This window comes from Myotis nattereri, assembly GCF_964212035.1.
Source record: "Myotis nattereri genome assembly, chromosome: 6".
Lineage (NCBI taxonomy): Eukaryota > Metazoa > Chordata > Mammalia > Chiroptera > Vespertilionidae > Myotis > Myotis nattereri.
The window spans coordinates 23,170,948-23,189,942 of record NC_138081.1 but is presented as its reverse complement, the minus strand read 5'-3'; the positions used below and the strand labels follow the sequence as shown (position 1 = coordinate 23,189,942).

The 18,995-nt window shown below is 45.8% G+C and overlaps 1 protein-coding gene across 1 annotated transcript in view; it reads right to left on the bottom strand.

Annotated features, from left to right (window-relative positions):
- Positions 1-2,644: 2,644 nt before the first annotated feature.
- LOC308521588 (uncharacterized protein C2orf78-like) overlaps positions 2,645-18,995 on the bottom strand; it is a gene marked incomplete at both ends in the record, with an annotated part of 86,189 nt that continues 69,838 nt past the window's right edge. Inside the window, 2 exons of the mRNA XM_081094651.1 lie at positions 2,645-4,323; positions 5,370-6,107. Of these exons, the coding sequence (XP_080950777.1) occupies positions 2,645-4,323; positions 5,370-6,107 (2,417 nt within the window). The remainder of the gene's footprint in view (positions 4,324-5,369; positions 6,108-18,995) is intronic.

The window sequence follows — 18,995 nt, the reverse complement described above, 5'->3', positions numbered from 1 at the left end:
TCTGGGGGGATTGGGCCTAAGATGGCAATCAGACATCCCTCTGGCAGCCTGGCAGCCCTCAGGGGATGTCCACTTGCCAGCGGGGAGCAGACCTAAGCTGCAGTCGGACATCCTTAGCGCTGCTGAGGAGGCAGGAGAGGCTCCCACCACCACCGCTGTACTGGCAGCCATCAGCCTGGCTTGTGGCTGAGCAGAGCTCCCCCTGTGGGAGCGCACTGACCACCAGGGGGCAGCTCCTGCATTGAGCGTCTGCCCCCTGGAGGTCAGTGTGTGTCATAGTGACCAGTCATTCCCAGTCTATCTGCTGTTAGGGTCAATTTGCATATTACCCTCTTACTATATAGCAGGGGTGCTCACACTACGGCCCGCGGGCCACATGCAAATAAAAATATTGTAATTGTTCCCGTTTTGTCTTTTTGCTTCAAAATAAGATATGTGCAGTGTGCATAGGAATTTGTTCATAGTGTTTTTTTTTAAACTATACTCCGGCCCTCCAATGGTCTGAGGGACAGTGAACTAGCCCCCCGTTTCAAAAGTTTGAGGACCCCTGCTATATAGGATAGAGGCCTGGTGCACGGGTGGGGGCCGGCTGGTTTGCCCAGAATGGTGTCCCGGATCAGGGTGGGGGTCCAGCATGGGTGCCTGGCCAGGCTGGGTGAGGGGCTGATGGGTGTTTTCAGGCTGCTCACACCCCCTTTAGGGTGGGGGTCCCCACTGGGGTGCCTGGCCAGCCTGGATGAGGGGCTGAGGCCTGTTTTCAGGCGGGCCAAACCGGCAACAGAAGCTCCCAGTCACTCCTTTTTCCTTTTTTTTTTTTTTTTTTATATTCTGGGATTTATTTACCTTCTGTAATTGAAGCTTTGTTGCGGCTGCAGCTCGTAGGCTGGCTGGCTGAAAGCAGATACCTGGGGTTTGTTTAGCTTCTATAATTGCAACATTGTTGCTTAGACTGGAGCTCAGAGCCCGGCTGCGGCAGGCCAGGCACCTTGGCTAGCTCCATCACTGGAGCAAGCAAGCCTCATGTTCGCTTCAGCTGCCTGGCTGCCAGCCACTATGTTTGTTGGCAGATAATTTGCATATCGCCCTGATTAGCCAATGGGAAGCATAACGGATGTATGGATAATTACCATGTTTGTCTATTATTAGATAGGAAGATTTTTTTCAAAGATGGTGCATTCTTACCTGAGAAGAAATTGTGAGAAGTGTTGCAGTGTAGAGATATGGCTTAAAATTATAAATTTTTTCAAGGCTTTCCCTCTTGGAATCCTGCATTACATTGCCAAAATCCTGATACTAATATGTAATATGAGAATAACACTACGAGCTAAATATCTGCAATCCAAACCAGTCTCTCCTTTTCGGTGTTCCCATGGTAATCATGGGAATCCCTAGCTACTGCAGTTAGGGGGCTCGTCACCTGCGACTCAGTGTGCCTATTGCTCTTGCCAGTGGACATGGATGCTTCCCAGGATTTTTCTCTTGGGCTTTGCTCAGTTGATGGTGGTGTTTAGACAAGGCGGCATGTGCAGCCTGGGATCATGCAGGAAGCCCTAGCTTACCCTTCAAGTTAATGTTTAGGCTTCTTCTGATGTTTGATCTCATGCACCAGGAGGCTCTGGATGCTGTGTTCTGAAAGCCAGGTAGGTGACCTATGGCCACTTGCAAATACTGAAGCCTTCAGGGATAGACCTCAAATGGAGGCTTTACTCTACTGCATGCAGTGTGACCTCAGCCCATTACTGAACCTCTCAGGTAAAGTGACACAGGTATTCTGGCCTTGCATGTTGTGAAGGTTAACTGAAGTGGTGTATTCATGGGCCTGGGCATAGGTGTGGAGTCAATGATAATTTATTTCCCACGTCCTGTCCTGGGTGGGCCTCCTGCTGCAGACATTCACTTCTGTAGGCCCCTGTTATCAGCTGCCCCGGGATAACTCTAAGCCCTTGCCACTCATCTGGTAGATTCCCCTAATTTGTTCTCACTTTCCCCAACCACCATCATATATGCATAAGGCAACCCATACCCATAGGAAATGTGTCCTGAATCTGTTTTCTGAAATACTTATCTAGTGGTCATGAGACATAAGGCCAACTTCCCAAGAGACTTTTGACATTTCTCCTGGTCAACCTAGACTCAGCTTCTGCCCTCTCAACTCTATTCAGATTTTCCTCTTTTAACACTAATCTCAGATCCTGCTTCTCACTTCTGCCATATACCCACCTCCTGCTTCTCTTTATAGATCCATAACCTCTCCCCGTTTTTGGCCTTTCTGGCCATGGCCCAAGTTCCTTTCTTCCCACAGTGCTTACCCCCTGACCCTCATTCACCGATCCAGCTTCCAATTCTTTCCTTATCATGCAGCCTTTGGTCCTCATACCCACCAAGAAAGAGCACAGTTCACAGCATCTCAAAACACAAAATACTTCTTTATTATTAAATGCTAATTTATAATACTTATTCAATTTTATTAGGTTATAAAATACACCAACATTGAGAAATTTCTATTTATCTATCTATCTACCTACCTATCTATGATCTATCTATCGCTCTATGGTCTGTCTATCTATCTATCTATCTATCTATCTATCTATCTATCTATTGGAAAACAGCAGGTACCCAAAAGCACCAGTACTCCCAGCATCTCCTACATCACATAGCCATAGTACAGAGAAATGTCCATTTCTTTTTCCCTCTCAATGAAATGCTGCATTCCCCCCAATTTGGCAGCATTCTCACGCTCTAGTCGAGCCTTCCTCTTCATGGCCTCTCGATCTGGCCTCTGCTCATTTGTGATGGGTGTTGACATGACTGGCCCCCGAACCTCAGATTTCCTCCATGGAATTGGTTGGAGGGCGAAATCCTGGAGTAGATAGTGGTTGTGAGGCTTGAGCGGAGTCCTGGTCTGGCTCACAGCGGAGTGAACAGGCTCCCGCTGGAAGGAAGCACAAGATGATGTTTGGTAGGGCCCAGGCCTTGAAGAAGGAGGCTGAGGGACACTAGGGCAGTCGCGGTTGTTCAGACCTGGTCCAGCTGAGTTGGACGATATTGGCTGAGCTGATTTGACAGGACCTGTCAAAGATACAGGATTTGGCAGGGATGCATTGACTGCAGCAGGCTTGGCAGGGTTGGTCACAGCAGGCCGACGTGATGCCAGAGACTGTGGCCTGCGAGGAACAGGTCGAACTTGAGGCTTGTCCATGGTTGGAAAAACCAATGGCACCAGCTTGACCTTCCCGGGAGAAGGCAGCTTGTCCTGGGATGGAGGTGGAGACCCTTTGTCAGCACTTGCATATGGTTTTTGGGACTTGACTTGAGTTTTCCCAGGACCTTTGCCCTCGCGGGGCGTAACCAGCCATGGTTTGGTAGCTGGGCGTGGCTGGGGGCCTTTGGGGTTGCTTGAGTTTCCCAGGGCCCGCGAGGAAGACAGGTCAGCTTTCTCATCCCTCTTCTTGCCCAGTGCATGGAAAACCTGCACAGACTCGAGCATGTGCATACCGAGGCTGCTGCGAGGCTTTTTGATGGCCTCTTGTGGCAGCTCAGGATGACTTTTCTTTCTCTTCATCTTGGGAATGGCTGGCTTCTCCTCTGCCTTGACTTTGTTCCCTGACTGCTTCCTCTCCTCAGTTCTCTTGGAGTAGTCTTCCGTGTTTCTTTTGGTGTTTTCCTGCCCATGGCTCTTAGTATTGCTGGTCCTGCTGGCTGCAGCTTTCTGAGGTTTGCTGTTAGACTGCTTGGCCATGTTCGAATGAGCCCTGCCACCAGCTGCAGCATTGCAAGGAACCAGTTCTCCCACAAACACACAATCTGGGCTCTCGGGCTTGATCTTGGCCTTGGGAGCATCACTGATAGACTCAGAGGCTTTGTGTTTGGTCTTCCTGCCTTGATCAGAGTGAGTCTTTCTGGCACTTGACTTTTTCTGCACTTCGTGCAACTTGAGGCCCCTGGTGTGTTTGGTTTTGATCACCTTGGGTCCTTGGGGCTGATCAAGGTCATCCAAGGAAGTGAAGACCTGTGGAAGGTGAATACCCTCCACCAGTGTGTCGATGTCTGCAAAACTGTCATTAGATTCAGTCCCATTTTCAAGGGTCCCTTGGTCCTTAAGACTCAGGCTATTCTTTGCCAAACCAGAGTTGTCACAACCAGGCTGCTCCTCTTGGCCAAGGGGATCAGTGCAGGCCAGCACCTGTGGAATGTCAGGGACTTCTAAAGGGAGCAGTGGAGAAGCTTCATTTTCTGTTGGGATCTGGTACCCATTCACGTGCTTGGAAAGCTTGGTTTTAATATTCTCCACATTCTTACTCTCGTTCTGTTCCTGGCTTGGAGCTGGAGGCAGTGCCAGGAGATTCCTAGGACTCTGGACTAGGGATGCCATTGAAATGTCCCCAGTCTGTGGTGGTGGATAACTCTCAAGTACCTGGATATGTCTGTTACTGCCGGACTTGAGGAATTCTTGAGTAGGTGGTAAATAAAATATTTGGCCTGGAAGTTGCAATGCCAGGGAAGTCTGCATCACTACAATGGAATCAAGGGGAAGTCGGTCAGTCCCTGGTAATAAGATGCTCCCTCAGCACCACCATTGCAACAATCATGTGCCTTCCAACAGTGGGAAAGGCATTCCTACAAGCTCTTTTGCAGGATCATGAACAGCACCGTGTGCTAGGAGATAAAAGGCAACTGTTCTGGTTCTTAATGGTGACCATTTGATGTCATTTTTTTGTAAAGGATTTTCTTTGCATTTCACAGGGTTGTTATAAGTCAAATAAAAAATAAAAGTGATTTTTAAAGAATCTTTCCCATTCTCCTATGGAACCCTTGTAATTCTCTCTACTTTCCTGAGTGAATGAAAACACTTCACACCAAGGACTAAGACAGGGAATGGAACTCTTCCTGACGAAGTCTATAAGCAAGGGGAGATAATAGCCTGTTTGCTTTGGATAAGATGTTGGAACACATGATCCTAAATCCAGGTGTCAACTAAGGAAGTGATGGAAAGTTAAATGGGCACTATCACAATAATGTACTGAAAGGCCTTAGAAAGAGACTAAAACAATAAACTAAGGAAGTTTATTGCCGCATTGTCGTACAGGAGGACTCATCATGCAGGGCAGTGGAAAGTGTGGTGTCCCTTGGTATGCTCTGGGAGTTGTCCTACATGTAGCATCCATGGCTGTTAGTTTCCCACCTTCCCACCTCTGTCAGGTGTCCTCATAAAGAGTCTGGCAATGGAGGGCATTGACTGAGGGTGGTAGTGGTGAAAGTCACAGGACTTTCATTCTACCTGTCTGAGGACTTACCCCTTCCCAGCTGCAGATTGACCCTAGTTTTGAATGCTGACCTTATTCCTCTTCCTTGTGACTGTTTGGACTCACCTTGAAAACCTGTCTTTGTGATGGGATGAGGAGGCACAGAGTAGCAGATTCCACAGGTGGAGGCTGGTGGTATCATATTTGTGGACTGAGCCTCCTTTAGCACCATGACCATCCCTGGGTCAGGGGTGGAGGCCCTGCTCTCTGTGTAAGACACAGAGCCATAGGACTGCAGGTAGGGACCACCCTCTTCAGAGAGCAGAGGGTCCATTGTGCCTTGATTGTAGTAACACACATGATTTCCCACCTGGTCGGGATGTGACAGGCTCTGTGCCTGAATTGGTGCCCCCTGAACAAGGTTGACGGAAAGTGATGGATACTGAGGAGCCATATTATAGGCATCTGAAGGTTTATCACACTGAGACGCCAGAGACATAGAGGTGACAGTTGTGTCCTGGTCAGTGACAGTCACAGTGAAGTTTCTGAGTGATGATGACTTCTTTTCAGTGTCTCCTGTAAGAGCCCACTCAAAAACTTTAGGATTGGAAGCAGCTGGAATGGAGATAGGGCTCTGGCCTGGAATTCCAGACAACATGGTTGTGCTAGAATGTTGGTAAAAGTAGGCACCACCCATGAGAGGTGGGAAAGAGGTGGCAGAGGCTGATGGCAGGAGCCATGGTGAACTGTTGGCTGGAGCAGAGACATTGTAGAAATTGCAGACACTTCCTGCATTGCTCTCCACAGGAAGAGAGCATTGCAGAGAGGTGGAAATTCCAAGGAAAGGTGGGTTCTTGGAATTCTCTGTAGGGAACAAGAGGGTGATGAAAAAAATCAAAGAGATTGATAAACAATATGTGTGAAAAGCAGCATTAGCAACAGCACTGTTGCTTTCGGCCCTAGCTGTTTTGGTTCAGTTGGATAGAGCATTGGCCTGCGAGTCCAGGTTCAATTGCAGTCAAGGGCACAAGCCCAGGTTGCGGGCTCGATTCCCCAGTAAGGGGCCTGCAGAAGGCTGCCAATCAATGATTCTCTCTCATCATTGATGTTTCTCTCTCTCTCTCTCTCTCCCTCCCCCTTCCTCTCTGAAGTCAAGGAAATATATATATCATGTACTGGTGGGGTCCCTCAGCGTGCCTGTGCCTTCTCACAATCCGGGGCCCCTGGGGGGATATTGGATTGCTGGTTTTGGCCTGAGGGATGTAGTAGTGCACGAAGCAGCAGGTGGACCGGGGAGGAGCCCGAGCCAGGGCCAGGCGCTGAGCAGCTCCAGCTTGGTAGTGGTAGCACTGCCGCAGAGGTGGGAGAGGCTCCTTCCACTGCAGCTGCTCCAGCCACGAGCCCAGGTTTCTGGTGCCCATCATTCAGCTGAGCGGTGCTCCCACTGTGGGAGCACACTGACCACCAGGGGGCAGCTCCTGCGTTGAGCGTTTGCCCCTGGTGGTCAGTGCGTGTCATAGCGGCCAGTCGACTGGTCATTCAGTCGTTTGGTCATTCAGTCGCTTAGGCTTTTATATAGAATATAAAAACTTGAGCAAAAATGTACACAAGACCCAAGTGGGTGGTTCATACATTGTTCTCTAGGCTAGAAGCAACCACTCCCTAACCTATCTCGCTCTTGAACCTACAGTAGTATTGATTTGTATGCTCTTTCCTAGAATTAAAGCATTTTAGAACCAGAAGTCCTTGGAGAATCCCTGTTCTAGCATTCTCATTTCATGAGTGAGGAAACTACGGTTCGTTTCTCTCCCTATGTTTGTATTAGTACCTGCTTCCATAACCTAAACATCCCCACTTCCTTGCCAGAACTCTGCGCATTACACTGCCAACATGTAAGAGCAATAGAACTTCTGATGCACATGTTTGTTTGTCCATGGGAAGACAGCACATCTATTGTCATAACAGTCTTCAGCGTCTCGTTTTGCCTGTGCCCTTCACATGCTCTTCCTATAATTCTCATAGAAGCTCAATGCAGTTGGTAAACTTACAGGGTCTTTCTTACTGTCTTCATGCCTGATTTCTGGTCCTACCTCAAAATGGCTATCTGAGAGTGAGTTTCTCAAGAAGTGAGGCACGTGGCAAACGTCAAAGCCTAATAAATTTACTACAAAATGAAGTTCTGTTTCATACATCAGTATCCTAAAAGTAAATCTTGCCTGTTCTATTTTAGTGAATACTGTTAACCAGAAACAACCCACAATAAGTGATTTTGAGTAAGTTCTTAGCCAGTACATATGGACAGAGGAGATATATCAGTAGAAAATGCATAACAAGCATCACACTGCAATCACTGTTGATGTATATGTGCCTCCTATAAATGCAGACCAATATTTCAGTAAATACTAGTTCAAAGCGGAGAGCAAAGTAAATGTAAAGGAATTCCATTATTGTAATCATTTGTGTTTCTCTGACTATTCCCCAGTAAGTAATAAATACTTAGTGTATTAGATATTTGTATTTCAATTAATATAACCTAATAACAAAGAGAAGAGAACAGTTGAAAGGTACCATGAAGGTTTCTATATTTATCTTAAAACCTAGACTGTCATCATCTTCAACATCCAGGAAAGGATGTCATACCCAAAGTCTTTTAACCATCATCAATAGATTTCAATTTAAAAAAAAAACACACATTAATATAGGAATCCCCAAGAGAATCTAAAAAATTGTTTTTTGAGAAATATGAAATTAGAGAAGCGGGGCTTGATGCTCTCTTATTTTCCTTAAGTAGCTATGACCTGAAATAAGGCAATGGCTGTGTATCAGCGTGCTCTCTGCGTTAGGAAGAAAATAACTTTGAAGATGAAGGGCAACTTTGACTTCGAACGTACTAATCAAACAAAGGGTGTATTCTTTCTGATTCTATTTAGGACATATCTCTCTTTTAGGTCTGAAATTATTTTTTTTTACCAGACAAAACATTGTCATAGTTTAAAAATCAGAATGAATTGAAACACTGAAAATTCTGTTATTTCCAATGCCCTAAATCAGTGGTCGGCAAACTCATTAGTCAACAGATCCAAATATCAACAGTACCACGATTGAAATTTGTTTGAGAGCCAAATTTTTTAAACTTAAACTATATAGGTAGGTACCTTGTTATTAACTTTATTAGGGTACTCCTAAGGCTTAGGACGAGCCACACTCAAGGGGCCAAAGAGCCGCATGTGGCTCGCCAGCCGCAGTTTGCCGACCACGGCCCTAGATAATCACCTTTCTTAGTTTCTTATATAAGACACATCATTTCTGAAATACATTTTTAAATGTTAATATTGCAAACTGTCACGTGCCATCTGTGTTCAGAGAGGCAATAAGAAAACAGGCAACTGAATAGGATTGTTTTGCTACACTGCTTTGGCTAGTGGTACCCTACTCCAGCCTTACTTTCTTTCCTATTCTATCAGTGTAAGCATTTGCTGAGATCCACATTACTTTGCCCTACTCCGAGCTGATTTCACCCTATGCTCTTTCTGCTTTCATTTAAAATCTTTGGTTCCCTCCAATATTCCATTCCAAACTACTCTTTTTGTTCTCATGAGCTCTTTCATGTTCTCCTTGTTCATTTTCATACTTTCCCCTCCTTCCTGCTTGTGTTTTTCCCTCCCTCTTGGTTCCTGTTGTCCTGTGCTGACGAAACCAGTTCTAATTTTTTTACATTGAAATACTTGCCTTCCTATAGCCAAGTACTCTCCATCCTCTCTCCCTATTTCCTCTGTTATCCTATTTTAGATAGAAAACTCCAAAACCACATGAGTATTACTTTTGGAACAGCACTCAATTTAAAATACTAAAGTTGAAACCTTGGTGGTTGGCGATCTTTACACATTGCTAGTTTTCTACATGACTTAGGTTTTGCTGTTGAAACACTGTCAAGAAGTCTTGATTTCATTGTCAACAGGAGTGTTCTTTAAAACTCCATATTAGAAAAGGAAGGGATTAGAGTCCACAACCAATCTAACATCCGAATGTTGCAAATGAGGAAAAAAATCATTTTTTGTGAGAGATTCAGTGACTTGTCCAAAGTCACATTGCTTGTAGATGTCAAAATCTAAACTGAAATTAGGTCTGCAGACTTCTATATCATATTTCCCCAAATTACTCTATGCTCTTTTGACACTGTTGCTAAATTTAGGTACAAATAACAGTCCAATGAAAAACTTCAAAAAGGTTCTTTCCTTACCTGACATGGTCAGAGAAGAAGAGCAAATATCAACTGTAGATGCAAGGAATGAAGATACCTCAGTGGCTGAAGCCAAAGAGCACATGTGTCCAGTACGAAGGTCACTGGTCATACTGGCCACTGGTCACTGGTCACCAGTTACTGGTCCCTGGTCAGTTGCGATGATCCAAATTTATTTACAGACAACTCCATGGGCACCCCAAGGTTCTACCAGGCGGTGGTAGGCTTGGTGGGAGAATGATGTCACAAATCAGGCAGTTTAAAGGGATGAGAGAGCCAATCGGGAGGTCAGGTTCCCAAGAAGACAGGATTGGATAGAGGGAGCTGTAGGGCAGCTAAACCAACACCTAAATGGCTGAGCTCTCAGGACACATGGGCTAGATGACAATACAGCTGTGATAGTCTCACTTTCCCCAGGCTCTTATGTCAGGGAAATAATCTCAATGTTTGTTACAGACATTCATGAATATAATTCACTACTAGTTACTTGTATTCTCCATATTCCATTGTATAACATGTTTATCATTTTATATATTGCGAATATCTTTAGAGAGAATGGAAAGGGACATCTAGGTTGCACACTTACAGTTGTTCTGAAATCATACCAGTCTATCTCATAAGTGAATTTACTGTGGCTTTTGAGGAGAAAAGGAAGGGATTAAGGAGCTCTTTCTGTCCTGTCCGTTGGTTGAACAGTAAAATGAAGTTTCTTGAGTGTATTTTGTGCAGAATGATGTGGTCCAAGGCTCTTCTCTTGTAGTTTCTTCTCCTTGAATCCTACCTTCTCTGGGTTGGGCTGGGCCAGCCCAGGTTGACTTGCATCTCCTACCACTCTCATTTTTTCTCCTTCTTCACTGTCGGCATTGTTTGTAGACAAGCTTTGATCTTGCATGCAAACACTCCTGGCTGTTACTTCCTGTCCACTTCCAGCAGCAGGGTGTTCTTTGTAGTGTCTGGTGCTTCCCCCAATGGACTCTGTCCATTACAAGCAACGACCAAAGAGCTAGGAGTCAGCTGACTGCAAACCTTTCCTCTTCCAGCCTTTGGCTGCACTTCTTCTGCCCGTAATTTGCTCCCTCTGGTTCCTTGGGCCATGTAGGCATCCTGCCATCCTGCTCTATCATATGTGAGAGGCCTTCATGATATTTTCCCTTCTCCTTCTCTCATAAAGTGTATCCAGTGTGGCAGTTACTGCAGTCTCCTCCCCCTTTGCAAACAGCCACTGTAGAACTTTGGGCCTCTAGGATTCTCTGTCTGCCATCCTTGGGTGCAAAGCTAGGCAAAAATGAGGAGAGCAGAATATTTAGAGAAAGACAACTTTATTCTTGGAAATTAGGGAACAATCAAGGTTTAAGTATACAGTACAAAAGAGATTCATTTGCATTTTTCAGTTTCTGTGACAAGTTGACACATTTTGGTCTCATTGTGTATTAACTGAACAGACAATTTATATGTATATCGAGGATGGCTAGGGCAGCAACTGCAAGGAATTCTGTTCACTAGAGAGGGTAATCTTATATTATTCACTTGCTTTTATGTCATATTACCTCATTTATATAAATCATTGGTGTGTTTGCAGAACATAGATTGTTTTTATGCTCTGGTTTTTCCACATGCCTTTTTCCTGGTCCTATTTTTAAAATATTTTATTTTAAATTTATCTTTATTTGTGAAAGTATTTTAGATGTCCCTTTTGTTTTTTTGTTTTTATTTTTTCAACTACACCCTCCACCCATAACCAATCCTCCCAGGCCTTCACCAATCCATTGTCTGTGTCCATTGCTATGTATATCTATCCTATCTTATAAAAGAGAAATGTGGTAATTAGCCATAACTTCGCTACCCTTCCCATTGGCTAATCAGCGAGATATGCAAATTAACTGCCAACCAAGATGGTGGCCGGCAGCCAGGCAGCTGACGTGAACATGGAGGTTTGCTTGCTCCAGTGACAGAGGAAGCCAGGTTCCCTGGCTGCTGCTGCCGGCCTCTCAGCTGCTCTCTGAGAAACATTGTTACAAATATAGAAGCTAAACAAAACCCCAGAAACCTGCTTTCAGTCAGCCGGGATCTCAGAGCTGGAGTCGCAACAAAGTTTCAATTGCAGAAGGTAAACAAATCCCAGAAATCTGCTTTCAGCAGCCAAGGTCTCAGAGCTGGAGCTGAGCCTCAGAGCTAAAGTCGGATCTCAGCGCCAGTGACAGCCATAGAAGGTAAATAAAATCCCACAATAAAAAAGAAAAAAGAAATAAAAGAGAGGTTGGGAGCTTCAGTCACCCACCCGCCTGAAAACGGCCCTCAGCCCCTCACCCAGACTGGCCAGGCACCCCAGTGGGGACCCCCACCCTGAAGGGGGTGTGACCAGCTGCAAACAGTCATCATCCCCTCATCCAGGCTGGCCAGGCACCCAAGCGGGACCCCCACCCTGATCTGGGATACCCTTCAGGGCAAACCAGCCGGCCTCCACCCGTGCACCAGGCCTCTATCCTATATAGTAAAAGGGTAATATGCCTCCCAGCACCGGGATCAGCAGAGCCGCAAGGCCTCACAGCACCGGGATCAGCGGAGCCGCGAGGCCTCCCGGCACTGGGATCGGTGGAGCTGCGAGACCTCCCAGCCTGGGCTAAGTGGAGCCACAAGGCCTCCCGAACCCGGGATCAGCGGAGCCGCAAGGCCTCCCGGCACCAGGATCAGTGGATCCGCGAGGCCTCCCAGCCTGGGATAAGCGGAGCCACGACGTCTCCCGAACCCGGGATCAGTGGAGCTGCGAGTCCTCCTGGCACCAGAATCAGTGGAGCCACGAGGCCTCCGAGCACCAGGATCAGCGGAGCAGCAAGGCCTCACTGCCCCTGTGTCAAGCGGAGCCATGGGGCCTCCCAGGACCGGGATCAGCTGAGCAGCGAGGCCTCCCAGCACTGGGATCAGCGGAGCCACAAGGCCTCCTGGCCCCTGGAGCAGCGTGACAGGGGGCAGCGCCCAAACCCCCTGATCGCCTTGCAGCTCTGTGTGTGACAGAGGGCGGGGTCACAACCTCCCTATCCGCCCTGCTCTGTTCGTGACAGGGGAAGGCGCCCCAATCCCCTGATCGGCCCTGCTCTGTGCCTGATAGGGGGGAGCTCCCCAATCCCCTGATCGGCCCTGCTCTGTGTGTGACAGGGTGGAGCCGCAACCTCCCCATCGGCCCTGCCTTGAGTGTGACAGGGGGTGGCGCCCCAATCCCCCAATCAGCCCTACCCTGAGCATGACTTAGGGTGGCATCGCAACTTCCTGATCCGCCCTGCTCTGTGCATGACAGGGGGTGGCGCCCCAACTCCCCAATCGGCCCTGCTTGGAGCCCAACCAGGGGCTGCGGGGCAGGCACCTAGGGATTGGGCGTGCCCTCTGCCACCCGGGAGCGGGCCTAAGCCAGCAGGTCATTATCTCCCGAGGGGTCCCAGACTGTGAGAGGGCACAAGTGGGGCTGAAGGATACCTCCCTCCCCCGCCAGTGCACAAATTTTTGTGCACTGGGCCTCTAGTCCTATCTAATAAAAGAGAAACATGGTAATTAGCGTACGACCGCTACCCTTCCCATTGGCTAATCAGGGTGATATGCAAATTAACTGCCAGCCAAGATGGCGGCCGGCAGCCAGGCAGCTTGAAACTAACATGAGGCTTGCTTGCTTCAGTGATGGAGGACTCCAACATTCCCCGCCTGCCGCTGCAGGCCTCTGAGCTGCAAGCAACTATGTAACAAACATAGAAGCTAAACAAAACCCCAGAAACCTGCCGGGCTTCAGCTAGCAGGATCGCAACATTGTAAGCAAAGGCCAGAAACCTACTTTCAGCAGCGGAGGCCTAAGAGCTGGAGCCAAGCCTCAAAGCTAAAGTTGGCCCAGAATAAAAAAAAAAAGGAGCGGTTGGGAGCTTCAGTCACCCCCAGCCTGAAAACAGCCCTCAGCCCCTCACCCAGACTGGCCAGGCACCCCAGTGGGGACCCCCACCTTGAAGGGTGTGTGACCAGCTGCAAACAGCCATCATTCCCTCACCCAGGCTGGCCAGGCACCCCAATGGGGACCCCCACCTTGAAGGGTGTGTGACCAGCTGCAAACAGCCATCATTCCCTCACCCAGGCTGGCCAGGCACCCCAATGGGGACCCCCACCCTGAAGGATGTGTGACCAGCTGCAAACAGCCATCATCCCCTCACCCAGGCTGGCCAGGCACCCCAATGGGGACCCCCACCCTGATCCAGGACACCCTTCAGGGCAAACCAGCCGGCACCCACCCACGCACCAGGCCTCTACCCTTATAGTAAAAGAGTAATATGCCTCCCGGCACCGGGATCAGCGTGACAGGGGGCAGCGCCCAAACCCCCTGATCGCCCTGCGACTCTGTGTGTGACAGGGTGCGGCGCCCCAACCCCCCACCCCCCCACGGGCCCTGCTCTGTGTGTGACGGGGCGGTGCCCCAACTCCTCAATCTGCCCTGCTCTGAGCCCGACCAGGGGCTGCACCTAGGGATTGGGCCTGCCCTCTGCCACCCAGGAGCAGGCCTAAGCCAACAGGTCGTTATCTCCCGAGGGGTCCCTGACTGCGAGAGGGCACAGTCCGGGCTGAGGGACTCCCCTCCCCCACAAGTGCACAAATTTTTGTGCACCGGGCCTCTAGTATATATATAAAAGCCTAAGCAACTGTCTGACTGTTTGACCATTTAACTGGTAGCTATGATGCGCAATGACCACCAGGGGAAAGATGCTCCCATTGGTAGCTATGTCGTGCACTGACCACCAGAGGGCAGATGCTCAATGCTGGCTTCTGAGCTGCAGTGACTTGGTACCTGAGGTTCTCAGGTGTCGCACCTGGAACCAGAGAGGAGGGAGCCCGATTCCCAGAGTGCGTCACCCGAAAACTGCCCTCTTGCAATCCAAGACCCCTTGGGGGATGTTGGAGAGCCGGTTTCAGCCTGATCCCTGCAGGCCATACCAAGGGCGTCTAGTATGTATATAAGTTCCCCCATTTATCAATCCCCAGCAACCCACCTAGTCCTGCTTTTTACTGAAATTACACAGTCTATTCCATGCTTCTGTATCTCTGGGTGTATTTTGTTCATCAGTTTATTTTGTTCATTAGATCCCACATATGAGTGGGATCATGTGGTACTTACCTTTCTCTGACTGGATTATTTCACTTAGCATAATATGCTCCAGGTCCATCTCTGCTGTTACAAATGGTAAGAGTTCTTTCATTTTTTCAGCCATGTAGTATTTCATTGTGTAAATGTACTGCAGCATTTTTATCTACTCATCTGCTGATGGGCACTTGGGCTGTTCCCAAATCTTAGTTATTATAAATTACACTGCTATGAACATATGGGTGTATATATCCTTTCTTATTGGTGTTTCTGGTTTCTTAGGATATATTCCTAGAAGTGGGATCACTGGGTCATATGGGATTTTCATTTTTAAATTTTTGGGGAAATCCCATACTGTTTTCCACAGTGGCTGTACCAGTGCATTCCCACCAGCACCCTACTCGTATTTTTAAAGATTCTACCATTATAAGACATATTGCATGTTTTTCTCTTGATGAATTTATTTTGAAGCATCACAAACTGGCTTGACCTGATGGATTTTGTGGAGAAACTTAAAAAGGGGTCTGTGAAAAAGGACATTGTGGTGAGTTATGCTGTGCACACAAGCATAAGGAACAGATGGGTATATTCACCCCGACTTGACCTGGGTTGCCTCTGCTGTTCTTCCCCTGGTTAGTGCTTTTCTCACTAACCCTATTGTTACTGTGAGAAGACAGGGCTAAGTTGCTAACCCAGGCTTCTACAGGGTGGGGCAAAAGTAGGTTTACAGTTATTTGTATGGAAAATAATACAATAATGAATAAATCATCATACAACTATAAAGTCTGTGTTTCCAATTCTCACAACTGTAAACCTACTTTGCCCCATGCTGTCTATGGAGTAAGCTGGTTTTGGTAAGGAAGTCTATGGATCTAGTCATTTTTTCTTTTTCTTTTTTTTAAAATATATTTTATTGATTTCTTACAGAGAGGAAGAGAGAGAGATACAGAGTTAGAAACATCGATGAGAGAGAAACATCGATCAGCTGCCTCCTGCACACCCCCTGGGGATGTGCTCGCAACCCAGGTACATGCCCTTGACCGAAATGAAACCTTGGACCTTTCAGTCCGCAGGCCGACGCTCTATCCACTGAGCCAAACCGGTTTCGGCAAGTCATTTTTTCTTGATGGTAAGCTTTTAGGGTGCCTAAACCAATCTATCTGGGGCTTTTTTAGTGTCAATGAGTAGGAAGTGTGTAATACAAGAGCCCACAATATGATAGCTCATACAGTTGGGATCTACAGAGAGACAGATTTCATTTATAGGCCAACTTTTCCTTTTATGAGATATGAGTTTTTTCAAAGATGGGGTATCTGAGAACAAACTACACCGTAGAGATATGGCTTAAACTGATGGATGTTTTTCAGTGTTTTTCCCTAAGCTTCATACCTCACATTGCCAACTTCTTTGATACTAGTATGTGATGTGAGACTAACAATATGTGCTAAAGATCTGAAAACCAGGTCAGTCTCTCCTTTTTGTATGTTCCCTTGGATATCAAGGGAATTCATAGCTCTTACAGGTTAGGATGGGTGGCATAAGATTGAGGGAAGTTTTGTAAGATAAATCCTGGTAGCAGTAAAATGTTTACATGTTAAATGAGCTCTAACTTCCAAAATTCTACCTAAACTAAACCTAAATTATGCCATTCCTGGTTCCCATCCTCTATAACTATTTTCTCTCTACAGTTATAGCCATTTAACTTTAGCTGGTGGGCTCAGCTTCATCTTAACCTCTGAAAAATCTTAAATATAGGAGGAGGAATCTAAGGAAGTTTAGTTCAACACTCTAAAACTTAGCATCTAGCTCCACCCTGACCCAAAGTCTTTTTTTAAATACTTAGGCTATTGTCTTGTCCCATAAACACACTTCTTGCATTTTGTACCCATTAGGATAACTAGAGCTTGTCTTAAACATACCTAGTCCACCTACCCCTGAGCTCTTATTACTCTCACTTTTGACTTAACTAAAGACTGAATTCCCTCAAACCCTTGGATGGTACTTGGAGCCCTACCAGATACTGCTAGATTTTATAGTGTCAACTACTACACTGCTTGGTGCTCCAAATATCCTTTGCTCTTACATTTTCCATTCCACTGTACTACATACCTAGTAAGACATTCTTTTACCTCATGTTGGATCCACTTCCATCCAAAGACCTAATCTTTGCCAGTTCCCATACTTTCTGGAAATCCTGTTGTGCCTAGATCTAGATTTTCTTGTGTCAACTATAACTGAGTTTGTTTCCATCTCAAGCTTGTGTCATTTAGCAAATAGGAAGTACTAGGCCAGTATTGTTTTTGTAGTTTTTGATAGGTTAATGCCAGTTTATATATTGTCCAGTCTATAGATATATGTACCAATATTTTAGCTACTACATGTCTATTATATATTTTTCATAAATTCTAAAGAAATGCTTTATGTTTTAGCACCAAATTTGAATGTGCCTAATTATAAATTTGCAAACTGTGCTGTGCTAACTTACAAAATTTTTAAACATCCATATACGAATATTAACCCATTTTTAATTGTGTGGAAGCTTTCAGAATTGTAAATGTATGTGGCTATAAACTTGGTTAGAATATGATTGTCTCAGATAAAAAAGAGAAATAAACTTTTCACCTCGCAATAGACATAAAGCAATCAACATGTACAGCACAGTGTAAGTCTGCTTGAGAGCAGCAATGACAGCTCTTTCAAAACAACTTGTATAAGTCCCTTGGGAGCCCCCCTTTTTCTGTCATCATAAACTCAGTTCTTTTCTTTTTGTCTTTAGAACACAATTTTGATTTCCATCAACATCTCTATGTTCTGAATTGCAATTCCTAACATCCCCAAATAAAGCTTCTATTTATCTTGCAGCTCTAGGTCCAAATGGATTGACATAATATAGTGTTAGAAGTGGGATCCAGAGTGACTTCCATCCTTCTCCAATGCCTTCATGGATTTGAATAAGGTACCTCCAAGAGTCCATTGCACTCTGTCATCTCCTGAATGGTCCTGAATTGTTGGGGGTAAGTCTTCCTGGACCCTAATCTCCCATTTTAGTTGAATTTTAGGCTCTATTTGTGTGTTCTCTGTTACTAGATTTTTGCTTATGGGACTTAAAATGCCTATATGGCGAGTAGTTACTCTTTTAAAAATGGTAAGTTCACTTTGTAATTCCTAGACAGCCACTTCCTGGAACTGTTGATGAATTTATATATAAAAATTATTGGCCCTCCTCCTGCAAATTTCTATCTCACTGGTCCATCATTATCTGTGACAATTTATAGTTCAACTGTTCAACTTAGGCTCTTTAGAACTCCCCGAGTTAGTCTATCTGCACAGTCAATTGGAAAAAGACTACAAAACTAAGCAATCTGAATGGAAAGCGTATATTAATTGGCATTTTAAGGTCTTCAAACATCAAAAATTGCTTCCTCCCAAATTACAAATCCTAAATTAACCAAAGCAAATTCAGAGTTGTCTCAGATACTGACTAAACTTGAGGAGACTTCTAAAAGTTCTGATGTCTCCTTATCTACACCTTCTACTCCTCTTTACCCTTCACTTGCTGAACTCCCATTTTTAAATTGGGCTTCTCATACTGCTCCACTTAAAATTAAACTGCCGGATATAACAACCCTATGAGAGATTTTTTCTGTCAAGGCTGAGAAGCCATGGAGAACGCCTCAAAGCTGGCCAAAAAGCTTAATGAAAAGATATCTGAGGCTTTTCCTCAAGTTATTGATTGGAAGAGAATGAAAAAATGTGTTAAAAAACAAACAAAATGAAACTGGTTTTGATTAGCATGACAGATTTGAAAGCATTTTTAAACAGTATTTCAGCATAGATGAAGTCAGTGATGATATATTACTGCCTCCTTTTTAAAAAATATGTTTTTATTGTTTCAGAGAGAGGAAGGGAGAGGGAGAGAGAGAGAGTAGCATCAATTGGCTGCCTTCTGCACGCCCCCTACTGGGGATTCAACTGGCAACCCAGGCATGAGCCCTGACAGATTCAAACTGTGACCTTCTGGTTCATGGGTCAACGCTCAACCACTGAGTCACACCAGCTAGGCCCTCAGTGCTTCTTAATTCAGCCTTTGCTGAGGGTCTACAAGATGAACTTGAACAATGGGTAAAAAACTATAAATTAATTGGGCCATCATGAAAACCCATGATTTAGTGAACTATCTGAGCAGCTCACCCTAGCTGTCCAAAAGATCTGAAAAAGAAAGCTTTTTAAGCCCTAAATGCCCAAATTCAGGAAACCCAATTAATGAGCCTAAAATTACTGCAACTGATGGCTAAATCTGTCTATCTAGGTTCCAAACACAAACAACCATTCAAAAGGGTTTGTAATTATTTCAGAAAGCCTGGACTTTGGGGAAAAAAAAGATTATTTAAAGCTCAAAAGACAA